At 42.6% G+C, this 27,517-nt stretch overlaps 1 protein-coding gene across 7 annotated transcripts in view; it reads right to left on the bottom strand.

Moving 5' to 3' along the window:
- The window catches only part of MAST4 (microtubule associated serine/threonine kinase family member 4), a 554,271-nt gene that overhangs the window by 179,208 nt on the left and 347,546 nt on the right, over nt 1–27,517 (bottom strand). The window contains exon 2 of one of the 7 annotated variants that reach the window (XM_059417994.1): nt 26,666–26,746. The exons of the other annotated variants lie outside the window; for them this stretch is intronic. Coding sequence (XP_059273977.1) covers nt 26,666–26,746 — 81 coding nt within the window. The remainder of the gene's footprint in view (nt 1–26,665; nt 26,747–27,517) is intronic. 7 annotated transcript variants of the gene reach the window in all.

Here is a 27,517-nt window from a genome sequence, read left to right as displayed (position 1 = left end):
GCTCAAAGATAAACATAATCATTAATGAGCATTTTGGATGGCATGGTGACAACATCAAAGCCCTTCCTCTCGCCTTCAAAAGAATCATTTCTTTTATTTACCCTTTGTTAGTGCCTAGTACCATGGCTTTAAAAACATTACTGTGGAGTTCATGGCTCAGAAAAATTGATTCAGTGATTCTGTCCCAGAAATGGGAAGAGGTTTGCTTCAGTGAGCTGCCAGGTATCTGCAGGACACCTAAAAACAACACATTATTTGTTATTGTCAGCTTTAATGGGGAGCAAAGCCTACTGCGTTTAACTTACATGACTGCAGAGCTCTGCTCTCCCAAATTACAAAGGACATTTTAGGGGGTGCTTACAAAACATAAAACAGGCAATGGAAGTTCTGGCTGGATCTAATATCCATCAGTCAACATATGGTCTATGGGTTAAGCCCATCCGTTAATGTAGGTATACAAACAAAGACAATTTTGGAGGGTAAGGGGAAAAGAAGTCTTTGTAGTGTTTCATAAATATAAGTCATGATATAAATTACAATTATTTTTTCAATGAGCTGCTTCTAAGGGAAGCAAACAAAAGAACAGGTGGAAAACAATAAACAAATGAACAGACCAGAGCATGTCTAGAAACCCAGACAGCCATCTTTCATAGATGCACACTAAGTGTGGGGAAAATGTCATGCCTAGAATCTGTAACATACCTCTTCTACCCAGTTTACTACTTAGGAGTAAATTAGGGCATAACTGCTTCTTTGAGTAGAGTTGGAATTTAAGGTCCTGTATTTCAGAGTCATGTCTTAGAATCTTTCACTGACACAATTTCAAATCATGCTTCTTTTTCTTTTTTTTTTTTTTTTAAGATTTTATTTATTTATCTGACAGAGAGAAATCACAAGTAGATGGAGAGGCAGGCAGAGAGAGAGAGAGGGAAGCAGGCTCCCCGCCGAGCAGAGAGTCCGATGCGGAACTCGATCCCAGGACCCTGAGATCATGACGTGAGCCGAAGGCAGCGGCTTAACCCACTGAGCCACCCAGGCGCCCTTCTTTTTTTTTTTTTTTTGAAGATTTTGTTTATTTATTTTACAAAGAGATCACAAGTAGGCAGAGAGGCAGGCAAAGAGAGGGGGGAGGCAGGCTCCCCGCTTAGCAGAGAACCCCATGTGGGGCTTGATCCCAGGACCCTGCGGTCATGACCTGAGCCAAAGGCAGAGGCTTTAACCCACTGAGCCACCCAGGTGCCCCTTATTTTTATTTTTCATCCAAAGAACCAGCATTTCAGGGGCACCTGGGTGGCTCAGGTCATGATCTCGGGGTCCCGGGATCGAGTCCCGCATCGGGCTCTCTGCTCAGCAGGGAGCCTGCTTCCTCTTCTCTCTCTCTGCCTGCCTCTCTGCCTACTTGTGATCTCTCTCTGTCAAATAAATAAATAAAATCTTAAAAAAAAAAAAAAAAAGAACCAGCATTTCAGGAGGCAATGACTAAATCATAACATACTATACTCCTAAAAAATTCCAGTAAATAAAAAATAAATAAATAAATAACATGTTTCCCCAATGAAATTACAACTAATCTACATGTCAGATTCCAGGAAACTCTAGAATAGATTCGTACCTACAAGTTTCCAAGACCAGTTAAGTAATTAAAAACAACAACAACAAACAATCTCAGAGACTAATATGACCAGATAAATTTATCATGAAGTGAGAGATGAAGTAATAGAGAATAGTTGTGGTCATATGGCTCTTTAAATTTGGATATGAAAACTGACTTCATAAATAGAATACACTTCTAATAAAAGTTTATTTCTGATTTCGGAACAACTAATTGAGTTTCCAGGGCCATATAAAAATTTGTATCAATTTCTTTGTTAAGAATGAGCAAAACATGAGTAAGAGAAATCTCCTGATAATCTATAAATTACATCTTATGTAATTATTTTAACTTCCTGTCACAGTGAAGCTTCCCTGGAGCTATCAACACCTGGCAAACCTGAAGTCTGAATTTCACTTCTTCTACATCTCCCTATAAAAGCTGGAGGCTTGCTGGAGAGGAAAAAAAAAAAAAAAAGTCCTAAGGGAGAGATCTAGAATAAAGCTACAAAAGCAAAATTCTCAGTGTGTGTGTGTGTGTGTGTGTGTGTGTGTAGTCTTTGACTATTCTGTGATTGACTATTGATAAAAAAATATTAATGGAAATGGGACATGGGATACAAGTATCATTTTATTTTTTTATTTTTTAAATTTTTTAAAAATATTTTATTTATTTATTTGACAGAGGTCACAAGTAGGCAAAGAGGCAGGCAGAGAGAGAAGGGAAGCAGGCTCCCTGCTGAGCAGAGAGCCTGATGCAGGGCTCAATCCCAAGACCCTGAGATCATGACCTGAGCCGAAGGCAGAGGCTTAACCCCCTGAACCACCCAGGCACCCCCAAGTATCATTTTAAAAAGGGATTTAAGATAGTCTAAAAATTCTTTCCTGTTACAACAGAAAATATTGATCATGTTTTACTTATTCTAGAAAAAGTATTTCCTTCTTCCTTGGTTGAAACAACTTTGCCTAGTGTGAATATTTATTTAATTGCATGTTGTTATTTATCTGCAACTACATTTCTTTCCTCAGAAGAGTTGGCTTCAAAATGTCAGTGGGGGAAAACAGTAACAATTTACCATATAAAATAACATTTTTCACACAGCTACACCTTGTGTGTCAATATAGCTTTTGGCTAGACCCATACATGGAATTGCTGCTGTGCCTCCATTTCCAAATACCACAGACTCGGCTCAATTTGCTTGAATAATTCTGGGTCACCACATACTTCTATGGGACAGTGAGAACTTTAACTTATCAAGGACTGGACAAAATCACTCTGAAGACAAATTTTCTCCCCAAATGTTCTTACTGTTACAAATTTTTTTTTTTTTATAAAAATAACTGGCTTCCTTACAGAAAAATAAATAGCCCCAAGCAAATGATGCACAAGAAAGTGTGAGGAAAGACAGAGATGGTTTAAAGGTGCTTCCAAGAATTGAAAAGAGGCAAAATTCAGGAACAATTTTTAAATGTCAAGGTTCTAGGGATCTTACCTTTCCAAGCCCCATCTGACATAGTGTCAAACATTTCTGCATCTCACATTAAGCCTTTTCTCCTGTGAAACATGGTGTGAGTATTTTCTGTTTGCTGCATTTCTAAGCAATCATCACACATACTTGGGAATTCTTATGAGATGAAAAGATCTAAAATAGAAACTGTCTCCAAAAGTTTCATTTTTGTGATTGTTAAATTTAATGGTTAACAGAGTTGATGTTATGTTTTCAGACAAATATCTTGTTTCCTCTAAGAAAGCTATGAGCCAACAACCTGATTCCCGGTAGGTTAAAATGTAAAAATAATATATGTTTTCATGGATAATGCTATAAAATATGGTAAAAATTTTGCTTTTGTGGCTTTCCTTTTGTTTTGTTTTGAACCAAAATATCTTCCCCTTTACAGACTCAAATTGGTCATAGTTCCATGAATGTCCCCTTATGCACAGAACGTGGGGTGTATATGGGGTGGCAGTGCCACAGAGCGGCTGACGACATGGACTGGAACCATTGCCCGGCTTGTGATCACAGCATCAGTACTTAGTAGTTATGGGATGTTGGGTAAGTTATTCAACCTCTAAGTGCCTTAGTGTCTGATTCTGCAAAATTAGAATTATACTCATATGACTGTTGCTAGGATTATGCTCGTTTTTAATGCTGAGAGCACTGCCTGGCATTTAAAAAGTATTAATCAAGCTACTGTTACTTCACAACCAGCAGATGAAGTGCATCTGAAAGAACCCCTCATTTTCCCCAGCAAAGCTGCTCATCCACAGGGAGCTGTCTTGAAGAAATGGACAGACCCCATATTTTGGGGAGACATCAAGACAAACCAAGTCCTCTAGATCAATGTCCTTAGTTCTTTCTTTTCCTTCCCACAGTTTCTTCTTAGGAATAGGGGCAGGGGTGGTCCCAATGGTAAGGATAACCCCATCTGGGTTAAGGGTCAATGAAGGGGAACAGAATCACAGAGATTAAAGACCTCTCCCCAGAACAAATAATAGAGTCACTTCCCTCTAGTGGCTGAGATACAAAATTACAACGGTCCCAGCCAAGTATAATTCTTGAGATGTGTTGTAATGGAAATAATTCAGAGGATGGTAAAGTGAAAAGCCAATTTTAAGCCAGTGGGGAGTAAGATACAGAATAACAAACCACTGAGACTTTTTAAAAAAAATAAATATTAGACATTTGCACAGTGTCATAATCATTAACCTTAACATCACAAAAAGAACAATTTTAATTAAATGTAACCCCACCATAAGTATTTAATACCTACTTCAGTGTCCTCTAAGTACAGCCAGTGTAGTCCACATGATAAATAGCTTTCTCCTTCTCTAAGTTTTTTAACAGATGAGGCTCATTACTTTACATAATCATCCCCAAAACTAGGACACCGCTCCCACTGTCGCTTTGCAGTGAAATATTAATCCTACCAAACCAAATATTTGACATGATCTGTTGGGCTTGGAGTATTTTCCTTAAACCATTAACTTCGCATGCATATGGGGAGACAGGAAAAAAAGAAAGAAAAAAAGGGAAAAGACATCTTTCATTACAGTTGTGTTACATGAGGAATATATAACAAAGGCAACCGGATTTTCCTTAAGAGTGCTGAAATTACTTCTTAGCCGTTTATGTTCTAAGCCGTTTCAGACACTCAGACACCCAGCTCTTCTGAAACGTTCTGATTCTAAAACCCCACTGCACATGATTCATCAGCATCCACTCTGGGCTGTGTGTGGAAGAAGGAAGGTTACACCAAAAACACTGCAAAAGGGGCTCATTTTTCATTTATAAATTCATGTTAGAAAGCAAAAAAAAAAAAAAAAAAAAAAAAGTCACCTACAAGACACAGAAGATATTCCTAAAACAAAGCTCTCCTGTTTTTTCTTTTACAGAAGCCATATACACACATTTGACTTTTAAAAACCTCTGATCTAAAATACACCCATTAGAAAGCGTATTTTTTTTCATGCTCTTACATACACAAACCTCAAGAAATATTTTCTCTAGCACATAAAGTACCATGACGAATCTAATAAATCTACATAATTTCATGCTCGCTTAAGATACCAAGAGGTGTATAATAGTACACACATGCGTATTTGTGTGCAATAAAACACAGTGTGGGAGAAGGAAGAATATAGGTGTTCAGCATTTCTATTTGATGAGCTGTCAGTTCATCTAAGGACTGATCTTCTCTCGGCATTGGGAGCAACAAGACTAGATAGATATGAGCAGGGTGAAAAACTGATAGGCCCATTTACAAATTTGCTTTCCCTAATGAAGGTCAGTTATTTATCTGTTTAGAGGCCTATGATCCTTACAAAACGAAACATCCAGCAGGCGCCCTCCTTGGAATTTACCCAAAGGAGCTGAAAATTTACATCCTCACAAACACCTGCATGTAGATGTTTAGAGCAGCTTTGTTCATCACCGCCAAAACTTGGGAGCAATCGAGATGTCCTTCAGTAGGGGAACAGATAAGCAAACTGTGCTCCAACCAGACAAGGGAATATTACTCAGGATTACAAAGAAATTAGCTATTAAGCCGAGAAAAGACGTGGATGAACCTTAAGTGCATATGGCTAAGTCAAAGAAGCTAATCTGAGAAGGCTACATATGGTGTGATCCAAACTAAATGACGTTGTAGAGAAGGCCCAACTATGGAGTCAGTAAATAGATCAGTGGTTGCCAAGGAATGCAGAAAAGGGATGAATAGGCAGTGAACGGGAATTATGGGGCAGTGAAAATACTCTGTATACCATCCTGACGGTTATCTGTCACTGTACTTTCGTGCAGACTCACAGAACATACAACTCCAAGAGTGAATCCTCACACAAACTATGGATGTCAAGTGACCAACCTGTGTCAGTGTAGGCTCACCCACGGGAACCAAAGTGCCACTGCGGCGGTGAACACTGATTAGGAGCATATGTGTATGTGTGGTCAGGGATGGGGCATATGGGAAATCTCTGTTCCGTCCCCTCACTATGAAACTAAATGTGCTCTATGAAAAATTAAGTCAACTGAAAATAAAAAGTTAAAAAAATAAACAAACCACCAACTTTATATTTTGGGGCACCTGACCAGCTCAGTCGGGGGAGATTCAACTCTTGCTTCATCTTGAGGTCATGAGTTCGAGCCCCATGTTGGCTGTAGAGATTACTTTACATTAAATGAAATTTAAATTGAAAAACTTTGCATTTTTAAGCCAAAAGGCATTTCAGATGACTGGTAATTTATTCTTTAATGAAATGAAACCAAACCCCAGAACTGCTCTGCCTGCAAAAATGAAGCTCAGCTTGGGCTCAGCCACCCTCTCAAGCCTCAGCCTTCCACCGCCTACCACTGGGCTCCCCAGGAACCATGACTCCCTCATAACCACAACATTGCTCCTGAGCGATTCCTGCCATGGCCTTTGCCCAGGACTGGCTTCCCTGCTAGCTCCTCTTCTCTTCCTGATTGACGTCTTTTCATCCTTCTACAGCCAAATAGCATCTCCTCTGGGAGCTCCCCGTTGAAATTGAATCAGACAGAATTAATCCTCTCTCCCCTTGTCTGTTATTGTATTACAGTTAACTGTTTTCTTGTCTGTCTTCCCTGAGGGAAGGTCATGGGTCATCCATCGTGGTAGCCCAGCCTTTTCTGTGGGGTCATTCCTGGCAATCAATACACGTTTGTAGGATGAATGAGTGGTTCTACGATGTGTATCTATCTATGTGTCCGTGGTTTCAAATCTTTGTTAGAAGTAGGTGGGGCCCAAGTCATAAGTGAAACCTGAGTGTCCGTGTTACTGGACTACGTACTAGACTTTTCACCAGCATGTTAAATAAACTGCTCATTTTCTCTCTAACTCAGCTTGTCTCTAGCTCCCTCCCCATCTTCCACATGCTTATTCTGCCTCCCACATCTTATCCCTCCTCCAAGCCTAGTCTCCTGTCATAGGTACCATAAAGGCCTTTACCATCTACACAGACATGTTCACGTAAGCTGTGGGCTGAAGGAAGACAAAATCTAAGTCATTAAGTCACACAAGGCCTACTGCTCACATAAGGCTGCACTAAAGATAAACCTGATTTGGCAATGGGAGGTATCAAAACGGAGAGTTCTCATATGTCACACAATGAGCAAGAGCCCCAAATTTCCCAGAAGGGCAATCAAGAGCCCCACGTGGCTGGTATCACGGGTCTTTGTCCTTTGTCTTGTGTCTCTTCTGGTATGTGCTGTTTACCTGCCACGCATCGCTCTCCTCACCACAGACCCCTGAACTCCACGGCCTGTACCCAGGGAAGCACTGACCTCAGCATCACTCTCAAGGGGAATATTCTTGAGAGTTTCCCTGCTGGAAACTCTGTGATCTCACTTCTGTGAAGCCATTCGTCCCTTCCTCGTCCGATCCCTGGTCACCTGACCTGCAGATCCAGATGTGAACTCGGGATCTGCAGAATCTCAGACACCTACCCCAGGGCCACTTCCCACCAGTTAATTTCATCCAGTCCCATGACCTTATGTCAGGCCCTAAATCTGCTTCTCTGGGCCTAACCTTCCTTGGGAATTCCAGAGTCCACATGGGTATCACAGAGGCCTCTCCAACTTGACATGAACAAAACCAAACTCATGATTTTCTGGCACAAGCTGTTCCTCTCCAAGCCTTCCCCACCTTGGGAAATAGACCTACCATCTACTCTGTTACTCTAGCCAACAATCTAGAAACTCATCTTGATTTTGTTCTTTGCCTCAAACCCCTTCCTTCCAACTCATTCCCTCATAAGTCCTATGCATTTTCCCTTCAGAGCAGCCAGAATCTAACCACTTCTTTCCAAATCCCCTAGTCCAGGCCTCCCCTATCTCTCATTCTGGACTACTCCCTCAACCACAAAACTGAGGGCAATCCACCCACCACACAACAGCCAAAGGAAACTTGAACAACCACAAATCAGGGGCACCTGGGTGGCATAGTTGGTTAAGGGTCCAGCTCTTGGTTTCTGCTGAGGTCCTGATCTCAGGGTCATGGGATCGAGCCCCATGCTAGGCTCCAAGCTCAGCACAGAGTCTGCTTGAGATTCTCTATCCCTCTTCCTCTGCCCCTCCCACTCATTCTCTAATAAATAAATATATCTTTTTTAAAAAAGCAGATCAATTTCACATTATTCTCTTATCTCAAAGTCTCAAGTACTTCCCCCTCAGGCTTAGGGAAAAGCAAATCTGACCCTTTAAGTCCTTCACACCAGGTTCTGCCCATCTCCCATCACATCACACCATCTGTCCACATGCTCTCTCCTTGCCCATGTGGCTCTTCTCTAGGCTGCTCTTGCCCTGCTTGTCTTTCCCCTTGGAATGCCTCTGCTTTGGTTTTCTCATGGCTGGTATCTTCCGCTCATTTAGGTCCAGCTTGCATGTCGCTCCCTCAGAGAAAAAGAAACCATCAGACCATCCTGCTGAATTTCACTGCAAAACACTTGTTACCCTCCAGGGTTTTCCTGGCTTGTTTTAGGGTAGTTCCTCTTTCCTCCCATCCCCTACCCCACTAGGATGTAATCTTCATGACAGCAGAGACCTCTGTCCTCAGACTCTAGAACACAGCCTCACCAGTAGCTGATGCTCAGAATGAGTGAGCGTTGTGTGAATGGAAGTCAGACAGAATGCCTGAGTCTCCCTGTGTCACCCTGAACATTTTTTGGCCAAAACACTTTGAGAAGCATTGCTCAGAAGAAATGCTCAAAGCATTTCTTTGCTTTCTTTTTAGAGTTACTGATAGTCTATACCCTGTGCCCATCAGCTGATGTCGTAAGTTGCATCACTGTACTTCTCCAGGATCCCTACCTTTAAGAAGACTTCACAGAAGGTCTTCTGCCAGACCTCCTGCTGTTACAACATAACACAGTAAATCCAAGCCCACCTACCCCTCCTCAGCTTGACAGCTACTGTTGACTCATCACCTTCTCTGTGCCTTGAAGTCAATCATCATCAACATGCAAAGATATGTGTGTGAACTTTCCCATTAAACAGACGAGGAAACTGGGATCCAGAGATCCTATATAACTCATCCCAAGTCCCTTAAAGCAAATGACAAAGCCATATGTCCCTCACAAATGGCAGGGTACACCATCTCACAGGGAGGGCTAGATACACTGAAGTAAATGATAGTCTTTTCACCTTTAAATCAGCATCCCAAATCCCAGCTTCTGTCAAAATTGAGAATGCTCGGATCCCGAGTCATATTCAAATTTCTGGAACAAAGCTAACCGGTGTCCATCTGTTATCATGGAGAAGAAGCACTACAAAAGTGAGTGACATCAGCTAAGGCCTCCAGAACAAAACCTCCATGGTGACTTCACTCAGGGTCTCAACCACAAATGTTGCCACCAAACTCAAACTATCCACTAGTGACATTTCACAGCCTTGTAACCGAGAAGCTACACACAGATGCTCAGAAGGAAAGCTCACTGGCAGCAAAGGGACAGAACTCTAAACTATGTAGCTACCCCTGTGAAATGAAGTCAGATACACAAAGCAACGTCACCACTGAACTCCTTAAATAAAAATGCTATATAAATGCTATGTGCCCAAGAAAATCTCAAATTCTCTGGTGAATGGTGCAGCCTTCCTCATTACATAGTTTAATGTACTTTAGATCAGTATTAAAACTAGATCTAACTAGACAACGAGGCCTCTGTGGTTGGGCCAGTGAATCATCCGCAGAAGAGCACCACACTCCAGCGCTGGTCGCAGGCTCCCTTAAACGAACTGCAGATAGGCACTTTAATGAGGGAGAAAATAGAAGCAAACGTAACTAGTCAAATCAGATCCTACAGGAGGGAAAGCACGTTAACTGATGGGCTGATATGTACCGCCAAAATATCAGCTAGGGGGGAACAAAAGGCTGTCAAAGCAAGACGCTGGAATGAAGCCAAGACAGCCCAGGGTTTGGGCTTCAGCTGCAATGCAACATTCTCAAGAGGAACATGAGTTTTGTTTCCAATGTCAGCTCTCTAAGTGATTTTTTATTGATGTCATATTTTTAGGACTTGCTAGTTCTCCCTGACAACCAACAGGAGATTCCAATAGACTGTCATGATGACTTCAGATATACATGCTGAGATAAATAAGAAATTTTCTGTCATTCTAAACACTCTTTTGTGACATAACTTCCCTACCTATCTATGCAGGTTAACAGTGTCCAGACACATTCCTATCCCTCAACTACATCTCTGAGTGACCCTCCAAGTAAGAAAATTCACCAAACCTTTACTAAGATCAAATTCAGCCTCGTTAAGTAAAGATACATGGAGAGGTTCAAGGTGAACACGAACATGGACACACAGACAGACAGACAGACAGATGCAACAGTTCAAAATGGGACAAGGCCAGAGATGGTAAAGGAAAAAGAACATTCCACCTGTTTCAGGCTGCAAAGCCCCAGGGCTTTTCTCTACCAAGAGAAAGGGGGTCCTGACCTTACTGCTTTCTCATTGGTGAGACTCTGTAAATTAATCTCTGTAAATTCTCATTTTCTCATTTATACCATGGGAGTAACACCACCGAGTAACTCTACCTATCCTACCTATTCCCACCAAGTGGAGGCCTCAAATCATTTGGGGCTGCCTGAAACCGGGATAAAGGTCAAATAAACAAACAGGAAAAATGACCTTCTTGGGTTTTTATGAGGAACCAATTAGCATGTGTATGTGAGAAGTGCCCCTGAACTGGATGGCACTTCACAATTACTGAGCCGAACTGAGCTTGGCAGAGACGCCGAGTATTTAATCTTCCTCCAGAAGCAATACCACTGCACAGCCCTCAGAATCAAAGTGGGTCAGAGAGTCTCTTGTAAAAATGAAATCCCAAAATTAAATGGCGCAAAATAAGCTTGGCCCTAGCCTTCCTTATCCCTCAACACCCAAATCAGTTTATCAATTTATAGTACTGGGTGATAGAATGCGTGCTCTCGAGGTACAACGAACTAGAATGGCTTTTTTTTTTTTTTTTTTTTTTTTTAATATCTAAAGCTTCTGGACAATTTCTGTCAAAATAAATTCAATGCAACTAGCCAGTAGAGGGACACAGTTTCCAGTGGCAAGTTGATGGCACAGGTGCTGCCCACAGAAAGTACTGCTGATTGACTATAGTTTCTAGTCACTAAGCCTCTCACAGATCCTCAAAATCCCTGCATGGAGGGGCGCCTGGGTGGCTCAGTGGGTTAAGCCGCTGCCTTCGGCTCAGGTCATGATCTCAGGGTCCTGGGATCGAGTCCCACATCGGGCTCTCTGCTCAGCAGGGAGCCTGCTTCCTCCTCTCTCTCTGCCTGCCTCTCTGCCTGCTTGTGATCTCTCTCTGTCAAATAAATAAATAAAATCTTTAAAAAAAAAAAAAATCCCTGCATGGAGGTCGGAGTCCGTCTTACAGAAGAGTAGTCAGAATGAAGCGTCTCTCGCTAGCCATCCCTAGAGCACAGAAATGAGCAGCTGACTTATCGTCAAATGTTTTCCAAAGTGGAAATTTCTACTTTGAGCCGATAATTTCCAATGAATAAAAAAGCATTGAGATTAAATTCATTCATGAGATCAATATATTCAGCCATTCGAGGTAACATTTTCCAAGCATTTCATGCTAGGAGGCTTAAAAATAGGCAAAGCTATTCAAAGTCACACGCTGTACTATATTATGAGGTACACGGAAAAGGCAGCCATTTGTAAAAATTCTGCCTTTCAGGTTTTTATGGCCAAATGATCCCTCCCACAGTCCACTGCATGGAGCTTGGGGATCTGAGTCCAGTGCTATTTTTTCTTTAGGATAATTCTGTTCTTTCTTGAGAAAAAAAAAAACAAAAAACAATGGGCTGCAGTTCATCTCCACAAGTAAAACAAAGACCTTGGTTACAGTTAGAATTCCTCAGGCTCCTTACCAGCATCAAAAGCAGGAGGAGCTCTTCTGCCCAGTTTCTGGGGCATTTCTAAGAGAGCAAGAGGCTATATGCCCAAACTGGAACTACAAATGATTCTGGTATCTTCAAATCTCCAAATGCAGGCTTAGTCCACAGTTAACTGGACTGAAGATACCTCAGTTCTAAGTTGCCACTCAACTTGCCTTCCCAGGGCTAATTACTGTTCCCTGAACTGGGAACTATTCACTGTTTTTTGCCCCAAGTGTAGACCCAAACCACGGGAACAACGAGCGCGGTGCATTCTGCACGGCATCTGCCTCACCACCCGCAGTTGGAAAGCATTCTTGGTGTCTGATGATACCACCCACACCTTCACCCACATCATGCAAGAAGTCCTGGCAACGCTTCCCAGCTCTGGGATCCATCTCCAGCAGCATGCTTGATGTTTCCACTTGGCTGTTTCAGTATCATATTCAGACATCACATTATAAATATGGCTAAAATGAAATTACTCTCTTGAAAATGGGTTTTTCTTCTAACTTCCCTTTTTCTGAGACAACACAATTCCTCTGATCTATATGACGCTTCCATCCTTCCACAAGGCCTACCGACTCCTCTTTCCTAACACCTTCTGCCTTCTTCCTTCCCCTTTTCAAGGCTGTCCTTCTGGTCTACTCTGTGTTTTCCCTTTCCCGCACTGTGCTTCATCTACCCTATTCATGCCACGGGCAGAAATCTCACCAAACTACCAAGTTCATCAGACCAATATTTTGGTTAAAAACCTCAGACACATCTCACACTTAAAAAAATAAAATGCAAGGTTTGTAAGCTGGCATGTGAGACAGTCCACAGTTGGCTCCCCACCTCTCCTTCCTAGGAAATCCCTTCTATGCGAAGTCTAGTCTTACTCAACCTCTCTGACAAGCTGGTTAATTCCTCACCCTTGACCATGTGTGTCTCCACCATTCCTTCCATTCCTACTTGCATGTTCATCCCTCAAGACCTACCTTCCTCTCCTCTCCCATAGTCCCTCACCAACCTTCATAGTCAGTCTAGTTCACATCCTCCTCCTATAGTCCTAAATCCCCCAGCTGCACCAATTAGGTGGCCTTTGTAACAAAACCTTTTTTTATTTTTTCAGGTATTTTGGTGTTATTGTTACTAAAAACCAAAATAAGCTCCAAGAAAAGTGGAACATCTCTTCTTGGCATCTTCTTCCATATTAGTATAGCAAACATAGGTGGTTCTTTGCCAACTACTGGATATGCTACAACTTATAAATAGTTTTGAGATGATTCCTAAGGACTGATTTTTAAAACACAGAATAAACCAGAGTGGGTACATTTTAGGTTTTCGCCTTCACTGAGTAAACCTTACTCTCATTATTCTAACTCGCCCACTGCCACCCAACTGTGGAAGCTCTTAAGAAATTATCCTTTTTGGAGGGAAGGGGAGAACAGAAGAGTTTATTTTACTTTACTGAAATGGTTATTTTTGATTTTAACACTATGCTAAAAGGAACACAATAATTCCAAAGTGTATCTTCACTCATGTTCATTCATAACCAAACTTACAAACTTAAACACAGAATAAAACAGTGCCTCAAAATAAGCAAGCAATATAAAAATTGATGTGTGACTTCATAGCAGCGCTACACAACAGATTCAAACTGGAAAATAAAATCCACCCTGAAGCTCCAAAGAAGTAGAAAATAGAAATGAAAATGCTTTAGGAGAGAGGAGAAACAGAGTTCCAAGCGCCAAGTTCAATTCCTCAGTAGTCACTGCCATTGTATCAAAATGGCACTGAAATATACCTAATTAGGCAAACACTGAAAACACAATAAATTGGATTTTCTCTCAGATTTCTTCAGTGCTATTTTCACAGAAGAATATAGCATCACATGGAATCTTACTTATTCCTGTAGGTCTGGTGATTTATCATCTTTTTCCCCCCTTTGGAAAGACACAAGGCCAGTGTAAGCTCAGAGTATGATCTGATGGGTCAGGAAGGTGAAGAACAGGGACTCTGTTCATGAAGCTGTCATGAGGTGTCAGAGTCCAGACACTGCCGAGAGCCGGAATAAACAAAGCCACGCATAGAGGCACATTTCCCCCCGCAAATGCCTACAACTCTTGCTGTGATCAATAAATTAGACAATTTTAAATGTTCTGGAATCTGCAGTCACTCTCTGCTTTCTGTCTTTTCTCTTTCAAGAGATATGTTCAATCCAGGGATCATGTGGGTGATCTACAAAATGCCTCACATTAAAAAGGAATCCCAGAGTCATAAAGATGAAGCTGTCCATCTCAGATCCCTGAGGCTAACCCCACGTATCATCCAATGCCACATAGTGCTGCAGCCTGTTCAAGCTCTCAGGCTGCTGGTCTCTGTGCTGTTTACAAAATTTAGCTCCTTTTATACCTTCCATCATGGATATAAGGATACAGATGCAAAGGAGCGGAGGAAGGTGGTCAGTGGCCATTGAAAGAATCAAACGAATGTTCAGTTATCCATACTGTGCTTCACACTGAGCGAACCACGAAGCCCATATGAACCAGATAATGCTGTAAGTTCTACAGAGTTGGTAGGTACAGACAGGATAAACCAAAGCCCATTATAATCACCGCATAAAAGACACCCAGATCTATGCCGTGGGGATGCTAACTGTTGAGATCCTCCTGTAAGATGCCACAGGTTCCAGGGATTCTCTTCCACACCCTGGATCCTGGGTGAGCCTACAGAGTGCCCTGTATTGAATACAACACTGTGTTCTCCTAATTGAGGAGGGAGCAGCACGGGAGCACACTGCCCTATTATTGCTATCACACTTCGGTCAAGCTGTTTCCTTGTCTGAATCCCACGGACTTTCATCTCCCCCAGCACCACATCTGGCTCTCAGAAGCAAAATGACTGAAAGCATCAGGGGACGTGAATCCTCCTCATTGGGGTAAATTCGGGGGAGTAGCGGTACAGGTGATGATACCTAGAGTGTGTGCCTGTGGCTGGAGATTTTTAATAGCTCCTAAGGGAGAAAGAGTGAACCCCAACAGGTGTCTTCCAGGAGGGGGTAAGGGCCCCAGAGGACTGGAACTGTACTTCATTACATGGTTTTCCTTGCAGTCTCCCAGAGTCTAACACAGACCCTACTGCCTCCTGGCCTACCAGCCCCTGGAAATCACAGAGACCATGGCTCCATGCGATGGGGCTAACAGTCAACTAGAGAGGGAGGGATTCTCACTGCCACGCAAACACAGACACAGAGACACACACGGCTCCAGGGCATCCAAAATCTGGAAGCCACTTAAAACAGCTACTTCAAGAGGAAAGGAGTTCCCTGGACTGTGGGAAATGGGCTAGTCCTCTTCCTGGGAGGATGCCCTTAGGGTCCCGCCTCTCATAGGTCTGTCTCTTATGAACACTTATGAGCAGTGTGCACTGTTCACAACACTCACTGGCCCTCGTTTCATGGAGGAGGAGAATACCTGGGTCAAAACAGCGCTGAGCTTGGAATCGGCAAAGCGGATTCACATGGCGTGACTCCCTTAGTCCTTGGGCTACTTCTTCACCAAAACCGAGGTCACAGTCCTCACCACACACCTCTGAGAGGGTCATTCGAGAGTCACAACTGAAGTAAAAGAATGTACAGTTTAACATTATATTTTGTTCCTGTGGCTGATATAAGGAATGAACACAAAGTCTGTGGTTTAAAGCAACGAAAATGTCTTCTCTCACAGTTGTAGAGGCCAGAAGTCTGAAGTCAGTACCACTAGACCCAAATCAACCTATCAGCAGGCTCTGCTCCTTCCAGAGGCACTGGGGGGAAATCTGTTCCTTGCCTCTTCCAGCTTCTCCATGTAGCACATCCCTCTGCCTCACTCTTACAAGGATTCTTGTGATTGGATTTAGGACCCACAGGGATAATCCAGCATAATCTCTTCATCTCAAAATCCTTAAATTAATCACATCTGCAAAGACCTTTTTTCCATTAAGATAACATTGACAGGTTTCAGGGATTAGGTTCTGATCTCTTCGGGGCCACCATTCAGCCCACTACACCCACCAATTACACTGAGTGTTCATGTACAACGCCTGTCCCATATTCTTTTCTTGTTCCTTATCATCTCAGCTAGAACAGAAATTCGTCAAGGATAAGACGTCTCCTACTCTGTAAGTCCCAAGAAGGCTTTTAACGTATTATGTACAGAATGAATGGCTATTTGTTCATTTAGAAAATAAAACCTCTGTTCTACTTAATTTTCCGTTCCCAACACGAGTATGCCGGTAAAAATTCTAACATAATGTCAAGTGCTTCATCTGTTATTTCTTAAATAGCCAGCCCGTCTGCTCCGAGTAGCTGGAGAAGAGAGAATTGCCGAGTACCTGGCTAGAACGTCATCCATGCTGTACTGTTCGTGAGAGTTTCAAATATCGCCAGAATCCAAAGACAGGAGGACCACTAGGTGTGAAAACTGCGACGAAATCCAGACAAATGAGTGAGGAAATCCCGCAGCTCGATTCATCTCAGTGTCAAGAACAGAAAAGCAGCAGGTAATCTGGAAGAGCTTGAAGGAGGCTCAAGATGGGGGTAAACTCACTCGGGTTTTCAACAGCTATTTGCTGGGGATGTTCTAGGTTTCAGACACTAGGGACCCGGTGGTGAACGGGTTAGATGAACAGCAAATAAATGTTACCGATTGAATGCGGATACGCACCACGATGCAGGAAACATAATGAAGCAGGAAAGGGAGATGGTGGGGCTGGGGGAGGGGAGGCCCTCTGTGGCAGGGAGGTTTAGTTCAGATATTTATGTGAAGGAGCGATGAGGTAACTGGTGATCAGGATCCACTACTTTTCCTGCGCAGCTAGACCTTGTTGTGTTGAAAAATGAAGAAATGCTAGAAAACAAACACAAACGAACAAAACCCCTAAGACGGTCATGTCAAAATGACCCAGTAGTCAGCCTGAAAGAATTTCCACTGATGAATTCTGAGACAACCTGACCAGCAAAAAGGGCAATGATGGCCCTGGGTCATTACACACCAAATATGTATTTGTTTTTTGTTTTATGCCTTAAAAAATACATGACTCCATAGTAATACTCCCAACAGTGGGAGGAGAAGGAGGAGAAAAGTTCTTTAACTGAAAAACACCAACTAATAACAAAAACTGTCATTTTACAAATGGCAAGATATTAACTGACTCAAGGTCACCAATAAATGCAAAATCCATTGGGTGAAAGCTCGAGAAGGAGACAATTATTCACGTGGACTCTTAATGTCACTCCAGAGATTACTTAATAAAGCAAAAAACATGGTACCACAAGGGAAAAATCTGGCAGACGTGGGATTCTGGGCTTCCAAATGCGATGTTTTTGGGAAGACAACATCGTCTGTTCCTGCCAAATATGTTTAACCTGAATCTAGTGAAGAGGAAACCACCAGATAAAGTGAAATTGTGGGACAGTCAACACAGCATTTACTATAGGCTTGAAAAATGTCAACATTATGAAGAGAACACCTCCCACCCCTACTCCCAATCCCCCAGCCATTCTAAACAGGTAAAGCTGTTATAATTTAAAGGAGACCAAAGGGATATGGCAACTAAATGGAATATGTAATCTTTACTAGGATCCTGGATTTAAAAATACAACAAAAAGAACTTTTTAGGGACAACTAGAGAAGTGTGGTATGGGCTGCCTACCAGATAACACTGTAATCATGCTCAAGTTGATAGTATAATAATGACAGGATGATACCATGCCTATGAAGAAGAATGTACTTGTTCTTCAGAGATAAATGTTGAAGGATTTAAGGGCATAGTGAATGTCTGCGAAATACTCTCGGATGGTTCAGCAAAAGAAAAAAAAATCTACCTATGGGCTAAGAGGGAAGGAGGCAGAATGATACAGCAAAGGTGGCAAGTGTGAATTGGTGAGTCAAGAGGAGTAAGGGCATTCACAGTACTATCTTTCCAACTTGTTTTTGTAGGTCTGCATTTGTAAAAATGTTTAAAGGTGAAAGGACAGGGTGGAGTATTTCAGGACCAGGGGGGCAATGTGTGCCGATACAAACACAGTTGGGACGGCCCAGAAAAAGCAGAGCTCAATGTGGCCAGAAGGAAATGAGTGAGAGGCAGCAGGAAGGCAGCTCATGGAAGACGGGAAGGTGGCCACTGGAAGGCTCTGAGCAGAGGAGTGACTTACCCTATAGAGATCCCTCAGAGAGCTGGCTGGAGCACAGACCTTAGCAAGGCAGAGGCTGAACTGAAGCATTAAGTTAGGAAGCTACTACAAACATCCAGGGAGAAGTGACAGCGGCTCAGACTAAGGGGGTATTAAAGAAGGAGTAAGCAGAGCAGACTGCAAAGAATCAACAGGACTTCCTGATGGAGGATGTGTTCACATGCTGCCATATACACACACTAGGAAAAGGTGGGGGGTGGCAGGACAATTAAAGATAATTTTAACTCTGAACTTGGTTAAGATGGAGCCAAATACATATTTTATTTAAAGAGAAAAGGAAAAAAAAATTCTGACACCACTCCTGGAAAAACAATGTTAGGTCACTTTGGTGTAACGCCATCAAAGTTTTTTTTTTTTAAGATTTTATTTATTTATTTCACACAGAGAGATCACAAGTAGGCAGAGAGGCAGGCAGAGAGTGGGGGGGAGGCAGGCTCCCTGCCAAGCAGAGAGCCCAAGGCGGGGCTCAATCCCACGACCCTGAGATGAACTGAGGCAAAGGCAGAGGCTTAACCCACTGAGCCACCCAGGTGCCCCTTCACCAAAGTTTTTATTAACTGGATCAGGTAATGACTCAACAGAGCATATTGTCATGGGAATAGCCATAAAAAGCCTAAGAAGCCATGAAATTTAGCTCATCTCCTATTCACTTGCGATCATTAGTACAGTTATCCCAGTTTCATAGTATCTCATCACTCACTGTCATGTTGGAATATGCAATATTTTTCATACAAGGGTTGGGTTCTGTAGCTCAGTTTCAATACTGTTTTTCCAAGAACAATATGAAGCTAATAATAATAAAATAGAACACTCATCTTGGAACTTTTCACAAATGCTGCCTAATTAATTCTCAAAACACCTCCAAGAAGTATTATTATCCTCATGTTACTGCCGGAGAAACTTGAGAATATTTTAATTCCGCATTTGTATTCACTTACTGAGACACCTTTGTATTATCATCACCATCTTCTGCTTTCAAGGAATATCACAACTTCATTCTCTGATCAATAGGGTGGGTGTTAATGGCTGCAGCAACATTTTAAGTACAGGAAATAGGTTTTAAAAAACGATGTGAAATCTCTTTTTTCTAGTCTAAAAGCAATACAGAAACTAAAGAAAATATAGAGCCGAACCGCCACTCCCTCAGCCACACACACACACACATACACACACAGAAAAGTAATTTCTTCATCTGCCCCAAGATGACTATGTAAATAAGAGATAGCCGCTAAAACTCCCCAAGAGTATCTTCTAAATATTAAAATTTATCTTCTAAATATATTCTAAAGCCAAAATTTAAAAAGTTGTTCCCACCCAGTATTTGGTCTAGAAAGACCATAATAATGACTGCTCCTGAATGGTAGGGTCACACAAACATTTAATGGGGAATGCCACAGAGCAAGTCCTAGCTCCCTGCACGTTCGTTGCTGGGGGCGGCGGGGGGGGGGGGGGGGGGATCCTTCTTCAAGCCTGAGGACATGTGGCTTCTAGCAGAGCTCCAAGGGCCTAGGACCCTCAGAGCAATGGGGAGAGGCTGTCAGCCCCCAGGCAAAGCAAGCCAGTTTGGCTGAGGGAACCCGGCACAGACTGCTCAGGTTAGCGCAGCAGAAGGTAACAGAGCTGCTGGGGTGCACAGCCTGACTATCAAGTGAAACCAATTTAACCCTCATTGCACGATCTAGGCTCTGTCTGAAATCAATTTTTTATACAGAGGAAAAAAAAGGGCACCCCAACTCAAAACATACTCCCTAGTTCCATGACCACACTCTCAACAGAGGACTGAAAAATGTACTTATGTAGTGACCCAAGCAGAAAAACTCCAAATGGAGTGATGAAATCAACTCTCCTGTGAATAGAATATTCTAATCAGAAGGCAAACTTCACATGACTGCTGACTCCAGGGTATTGAAGGAGTTCACCTCCACGCCGCTGAGTGAGAATGCGGGCTCTCTCACCAGATGCTTTAGTTTGAACCTCATCAGGCCGCCTTCTTGACACAGGTAGGTGGGTATAATTTGTTGCCCACACTTGGGAGGGTTTGAAAGTCAGGGAACGCCTTTCAAGAACCACCCTGGGAGAACAGGCATAAATGGAACAGAACCAGGGCAAACCAAGATGTGTGTTGACCGCATGTGACTTTGTTTCTCTGTGCCTCCATTTTCCCGTCTGTAGAATGACAACAGCAGCCTTGCCTCCCAGGCACATTGTGACAACTGCATGAACTCATCTCTGTGAGGGACGAAGAGCAGCCCTGGGTATGCAGCAAGCTCCTGACAAATGAGAACTAAGATAACAGTGAGGCAAGTAGCTAAGTTAGTCATGTTGGCCTCTCAAGCAAGTCCTTAAACCGGAGAGCAGAGCACATGAAAACATAAACACTTAACTAAAACCTGAGAATCATCATGACAGAAACAAATGCCCTGGAAGGCCGCCCTGGGGGTGGCACAGGCAGATGCCTGCAAATGCACGAGCACAGGTTAGGAAAGGAGGCATGCGTTCCCAGGACGCCAGTGAACTTGAGGGTTCTGCCTGCTGTCTGACCCCAGGACTTAGTGCCTTAGGCTCAGTAACTTTGTTACAGCTAAGTTTACATATCAGTTTAAAATGAAATGAAATGAAATGAAATAAAGTGTTCTAGAAAAAGAAACTCAAAGGAAAACTCCCAAAGCATCTTTCTGCAGTAAGCTTATTAATCACCCTTCCCCGTTCCCCCACATGAGTCTACTCCCAAGCTATCCTCTCTTGGACTACCTCACACACATCACCTCATTCTTGCCTCTTTGGATTCTTACAAGCAACAGAAGCTTCCAGGAGGTGGCAGAGGCAGATAGTGGGGTGGGGCCCAGGGAAGTGCCTAACCAGCCAGTCCACACACCCTCTACCCCCCTCTGATGCCAGCCTTCCCCATCTCTACCCAGACCCACACCCACGGGAACAGCAGAGTGTTCATGATCCAGTTCAGCTTTGCTTAGCGGAGCCAGTCCTAGGACTGTGTGCACTAAACGGAGTCAGTTCTACATAGCAATTCTGAAATAAAATTCAAGTATGCATAAGGCAATTCATTAAACCCATCACATTCACAAAAGCATGGGAACTGGAATTCATACAGGACAAAAAAAATGCCATCTGGTACCAGCTTCTTCCGATTTGCTCAATGTTCTCCATCAAGTTAAAGTGGAGAAACCAAAATTAAAAAGAAATGGTCCTGCTCATACTATCAAGTCAATGAAACAAGAAGGGTTTAGCCGTCATGTGACTTCCTTATGCTTCCAGGTTCCCCAGGTAAAGGAGACACAAAATCATAACATACAACCATGTATTGGGTAAATACTTGTTATGTCTCCCCCTCACCATGGCCACAAATGAAGGGCATTCAGGAAGCTGTGAAGCTAGGAACCCTCCCAGCAGCAATAGGACAAATGGACAAGCTCTTAGCAAAATGAGATTAGGGGACACTGGCCCCTGATGCCCTCTTTTATGACAGTATCATCTACCTTCCCTTTGAGTGATATATCCTCTTTGGTGTGGGATCTAACACAACTTCGAGATCGTTTTCTCAGTCCCTCATTAGAGTGAGGTTCGGTCTCTGATATACTCTGGGGTTCACCTCTCTTTGATAATGCCGGTCTACTCTGGCCTTGAATCTTACTTCATTTGTAAATGATACCTGGTCAGTTTTTACATGTTGATGGCTATCATTTAGTATTTATGAAAGAATCAAAATGTACGCCCTACCTCTCCCAAGTGCCAACACCATTCTCAAAGTGCACATACTAGGGACACCTGGGTGGCTCAGTTAAGCCTCTGCCTTCAGCTCAGGCCATGATCTCAGGGTCCTGGGATTGAACACCGCATTGGGCTCTCTGCTCAGCGGGGAGCCTGCTTCTCTTCTCTCTCTGCCTGCCTCTCTGCCTGCTTGTGATCTCTCTCTCTGTCAAATAAATAAATAAAATCTTTTTTAAAAAAGTGCACATATTATAGAAGCATAGGCCATGTTTTGAGGACAAGTTAAAAACATCAGCAGAGCCTTGAGCCCCAAGGATAATGGTCATTTCTCCAGCAGTACATATTTAAGGAGACTACGATGTGTGTCAGGCACTATTTTAGACTTTGTGGATACATCTGTGAAGAAAAAGAGACAAAACACATTGTCCTTGTGGGATGTGTAGCACAGTGGCGATATTCTTCTTAGAAACGAGTCCTGAGACCTACCAGCAATGTGGCCTGAGTGACTGTAGTCACAGCTGATGTAGGGCGATGGGGGTTCGGGAGAACCTAAGAAGAAATGGAATATGTGCTTCGTTGCAGACTCTAGTAGAGCTGACTGTGTGTCTATGACCTGAGACTCTAGGAAACAAATGGAAAGGTAAACTAAGGATGGAAGAAGTCCAACAGGAGGAGTGTACTAAGTGCCATGGAAGTGCCAAGGGAGGCTGTCCACCAAGAAGCTGGGGCATGAAATGGAGACACAGAAGAACATGCTCGATCACAACAGAAATGCAGCTGCTGAGTAAAGGCAGCCAGCCACCAGCTACTTACTGAGTCCCTACTGAGGGCGAGGCAGGCTAAGTGCCAAGAAAGACATGGAGAATGTAAAATGAGGCAGCTTCCCTTAGAACCTTGCTACATGATCACAGTCGAGATTAGGAGCAGACACGGGTCATATTCAAATTGCTCATGAGGCACTGACGTCATCATTATATGACCAGACACTCAACTGTCACCAATTTATGAAACACTGAGGATTATGGAAATCCTGAGTCGCTCTGATTGGCTCAGACGGGGAAAAGGGAAGGCATGCAGAAATTCCAATCAAGGTTTTTAAGATGTTCCCGGTCATGTTTGTACTAATAAACTAATATTTGGGCTATATATATATATATATATATACTCATTGACAAATTATGTATTTTGGATCTCTCTCCAGCCCTGCTGGAAGACAACAAAGGTGTCAGAATTTCAGGGCAGAAGGGACTTTGGGAATTGTATGGTCCTACTGCTCTGCTGGCTGTAGGAATGACTTCTGCATCCTTCCAGCTAAGTGGGAAGCTGGCTTTTCTGGAAGACGTCCAGCAGCACGAAACTGAAGGTTTAGTGAGGCAGCCCACTGCCCATGAGCCCACAGCCCCTCAAACTACCTTGTGGTCTCCATGCAATGGTGCAAGGTTCTGCTCCCAAGATGGACTAAGCTCAACTTAAACTTCATTTAGCATCAGAGTTGCCCTAGAATCTGCAGATGTCTTGTTTCTGGGCAACCTTCAGGAAGCCTGAGCTGGAACACTAACTCCCGTCTCAGCATAGTCTGCCTCCAGGGCTTTACTATGAAAGGAACAGAATCTTCCATTGCCATATTTAGAAACTGTGTGTCAGCACCTCAAAAGGGCACATACACTGTGAACGCTCCCCACCACCACTCTCCCCCTAGACATGCAAACACTACTCATAAAAAAAGAACAGAGAAGAAACCTGATCCATCACAATCAAGGAAAGAAAAATCCGTGCAGCGTTACAATAAATCCTGTTTGGTGGTAATAGCATGAACGTATTTGGAATCTCTCCATTCATACAAGACTATTATTTGGGGGCACACCATGAATGATGCCCAGTTCCAAGCTGACAACCAGGTATCACAACCTAGAGATATCTCCGGGTGTTCAAGGTCAGACTCAGGGTGACGACTTTCCTCCCTCCCAAACTCTGCTCTCTTGAAGTCTATTCATTTAATGCTAGAAATCTCAGTGCCCATCATTTAGTTGAAATTATTTACTGAAGACCGATCATTGGTGACTTTCTTTCATCAACTTTTCTGACCAAGACTGCTAACTATTGAGCAAACTCATTTTCCCGAATACAAGTAAGCTGTACTTTGAGCCTTTCCTGTCCATAAGTGTAGTCAGAACGGTAGATCCTGGGCATGCCATATGAATAGAACTGATGTGTGCCATCTTCATGTCTGGCAGTTCACCACCTCCCATGCCCCTTCCCATTTCACCAGCTGGAAGCTGATGCCCAGGGCAAACTTGACGGCATGTGCTAAAGAGCCCCCTGGATCCCTAAATCACCATGTGGAGCAGTGAGTCTCTCATGCTCTTGGTCTGGGAGTGAGAATGTGAGTCATTCTCTATTTGGTGGTTCATGTGTGAGCTGTGATTTAACTAATACATCTTTTCCTTCCAATCTGCTCATTTATTCATTCTTTGATAAACACTTCTGAAACACTTAATACATTCTAGGCATTGAGAGAAGCACCAGGGAAATAAAAATGACAAAGAGAGGTCACAGGTCTACCTAAACCAGATAATTAAAATTCAATATAAATGATCTCAGAGCACTATGTATCTTAAGTTAGTCACAGTGGAAAAATACGAGACTTCATTCTGAATCCTTGGCTAGCAAAGCAGGTTTATCTCTATGTGTATTAGCATCCTCACCTGTAAACAGAAGCATTATCCCTTTCCGTCTTACAATGGTGGATTACATTGAATGAGATCAAGTATATGAAAGCATTTAGTCGACTATAAAGTACTTTGCACATGTGAATTAAATTCATGGCACTGGTCCTAATCCAGGACTTGGTACTCATGAAGTGTTGTACCAGCATCCTCATTGGAGTTTCCACCTGAAATCCCATCCGTTCTTAATACCCACTAAGGGTATTAAGGGTAAAGGTTCACTTTTCTTAGTCTGAGCTCGCCTTGGTCCTTTCCTGATTCAGAACTCTGGAATGCTTACAAAATGGAAGTCAAACTTTTTAGCTCAGTTTTCATGCTCCCAAATTAATTTCTAAGTCCACATCAAGCTCTTTACAACTCCTGGCTCTCTTCTCTTTTATGCGTCTTAAGTTCCAGCTACACACGGCTTGTCTACAGAGTACCACACTTGCATACCTCCTTCACTGTTTTATGTTCGGCCTGCTTTTGTCCTTTACCACCATCTCTCCCGCCACGGAAACACCAAGATTTTTCAAGGTCCAGTTCAATTATCACCAGGTCCAATACATCTTTCTCCAAAAGCACTCTTTCAACCCCCTCCTCTTCCATACTGCCAACAGCGTTCGTTTCAGACTCTTTTCTCCCCTACTACGGATAGCACCTGCATTTTGAATAGCTTATTGTCTTGAGAAAGGGAAAAAGAAAAGGGAATGTGAGCATTTAATGAAGACATGTTACGCTGAAGAAAAAATTCAGAAGAGAGTCCAATTACTTTCAGTTGGATCACCAAAAAAAGACAAATTATAAGCTCAGGAAAATTCTCTGGATTGTCAGAAAACGATTCCCATGCTTTAGGATCTATTATATTCAGAGAGCATACATTATATGCTTTATGAAAGCTATTACATGGAACTTTAATGTTGAAAGTCACTTTTACAATAAATATAATCCTATCAGCAGAAGAGGAGAACCAAAGTTCAAAGTCATTAATTCATTTCCCCAGTCAATTCTTCTTCACAAATTTTTAGCTCAGTCTTATTTTAGAAAATAAGAGAAACAAATAGGTTAAACTGACCCAGTGATAGGCAATGGCCATGAATTTTTTTTTATTCATTTGAGTATGTGCAGAAAAAGGTATTCAGTAACAAAAAATAATTTCAGTCACTCTTTCCATCAACTGAGAATTTCATTCCACTTTTTCTCTTAGGATTAAAAAAAAAAAGGTTGGGGGGTGGTGGCTGCGTACTGCAGAGGATACGTGTATCCTCTAATTAAGTATGGAGAGACCCACTCTAACCAGACACTGAATTCATGAAAATATTAATAGAACATAGGTATTACACATACAATGTGAACAGTACTTTCTACCATGAATTATTCTAACAAACTGGGCTAAAAACATAAGTAGAGCTCCTGGGAGATCTTTCTTGAAAGAAAAGAGAAGAATAATTTACATCAGCCTGTGAATGAGAAGGCGGAGATGTAGTTGGGAGTTCTAAAAGAGATGAACATTTCTAATCCTTTTAGACAATTTAAACATTTTGTCCTGTAAATAACAGGATGGATATAAACTAATTCCTGGCAACCCACATTACAATACTTTAATTTGAATTGGGAAATGCTTTCTAGAAACTGTAATAAGTTGTACTGTAAGAGACAGGTCAAAATTTGTCCAATTCAGCAGATCGTCTCCTAAGAAAGCGAGAGGAAAAACTACCACACGCACAGGAGTTAAACAACTAATCACCAGGCGTGAAGTGAAATATAGTTAAGATGAGCTAACTGGGAGAAGCACCGTACATTTTCCAGGGGGTCCCGTAAATCACCAAGCAAACAACTCAGTCAGTCTTCCTTACTCTGTTGCCTTGCTCTGTTAACACTAAGATGACAGTCGGAAAGGACGGTGAATTGTGTATTGCAGAGTCACAGGTGTTCCAATATAGGTTGTGGGGTCTGGGGGGGAGGGAAGGCAGAGACAAAGCAGCCACAGGCCGGGCCGGCACTGGAGCGCGCTTACCTCCAGAAGTGGAAAGCGAAGAGAGGACTACAGGGGCTGCCTGGGCTGGATGGGGTTGGACTCAGGCTCCTTGGAGTGAGACTGAAAGTTAAAATAATGTCATTCCGATTGGGGAAATGATGGCAGTAAAAATAGCAATGCTCATGTAAGGGACTGTGCTCCCTTCAGGCCAGAATCCCTGTGGCATGCCTATCCATACTCCGAGGTGATCAGCTCACCACTTGCCATTTTCCAGCTCTGAACTAGAGAACAAGGGCAGTGCTTCCTTCGGAAAACTGACAGCCTCAAAGCTACCGCGGCCATTTGCATTTATGCCTTGTCTTTGTCACAGAGCAACTTAGCAGGTACCTTCTGTGAGGTCTGCAAAGAAAATCTAGTCCTCTTCTACTCAGTATATTCTGATCAACAATCAATGGTAAATCAGTAGAACGAGAGGGAAGTAGTTATCAGGCAACAGAATTCAAGTTAAATACTATAGTTTTTAAAAAGGCAAAGCGGCAAACATTTCCAAATAGCAAGATATGTTTTTAAGTGCTTTGCCGTGAAAAACACCCAACATCATTTTCTGTAATTCTCAAGGGCAAGGGTAAAAACTGTTTCTTACATTTATAATAGGTAATGTGAAAATTTCTTACACATATTACTATAAATTATTTAATTTTCTAGAGAGGTTTTTTTTTTTAATTTCATCTGTCAAAGGACCATTATAATCCCCACCCCCACCAATCTATCCAAACCATCCAGCCCATTCACCAGCCAGATCTCAAATATTCATCACAGGGTGGTGAGCCTACATTGCCTTTATCTTTTTTCCTTTTGGCCTCCTATATTTCCTTTTTTAGGGAAGAGATA

The sequence above is a fragment of the Mustela nigripes genome, chromosome 12 (assembly GCF_022355385.1).
Source record: "Mustela nigripes isolate SB6536 chromosome 12, MUSNIG.SB6536, whole genome shotgun sequence".
In the NCBI taxonomy this organism is placed as follows: domain Eukaryota; kingdom Metazoa; phylum Chordata; class Mammalia; order Carnivora; family Mustelidae; genus Mustela; species Mustela nigripes.
Note: the sequence above shows the minus strand (reverse complement) of the source record. Positions and strands in the feature narration are given on the sequence as shown.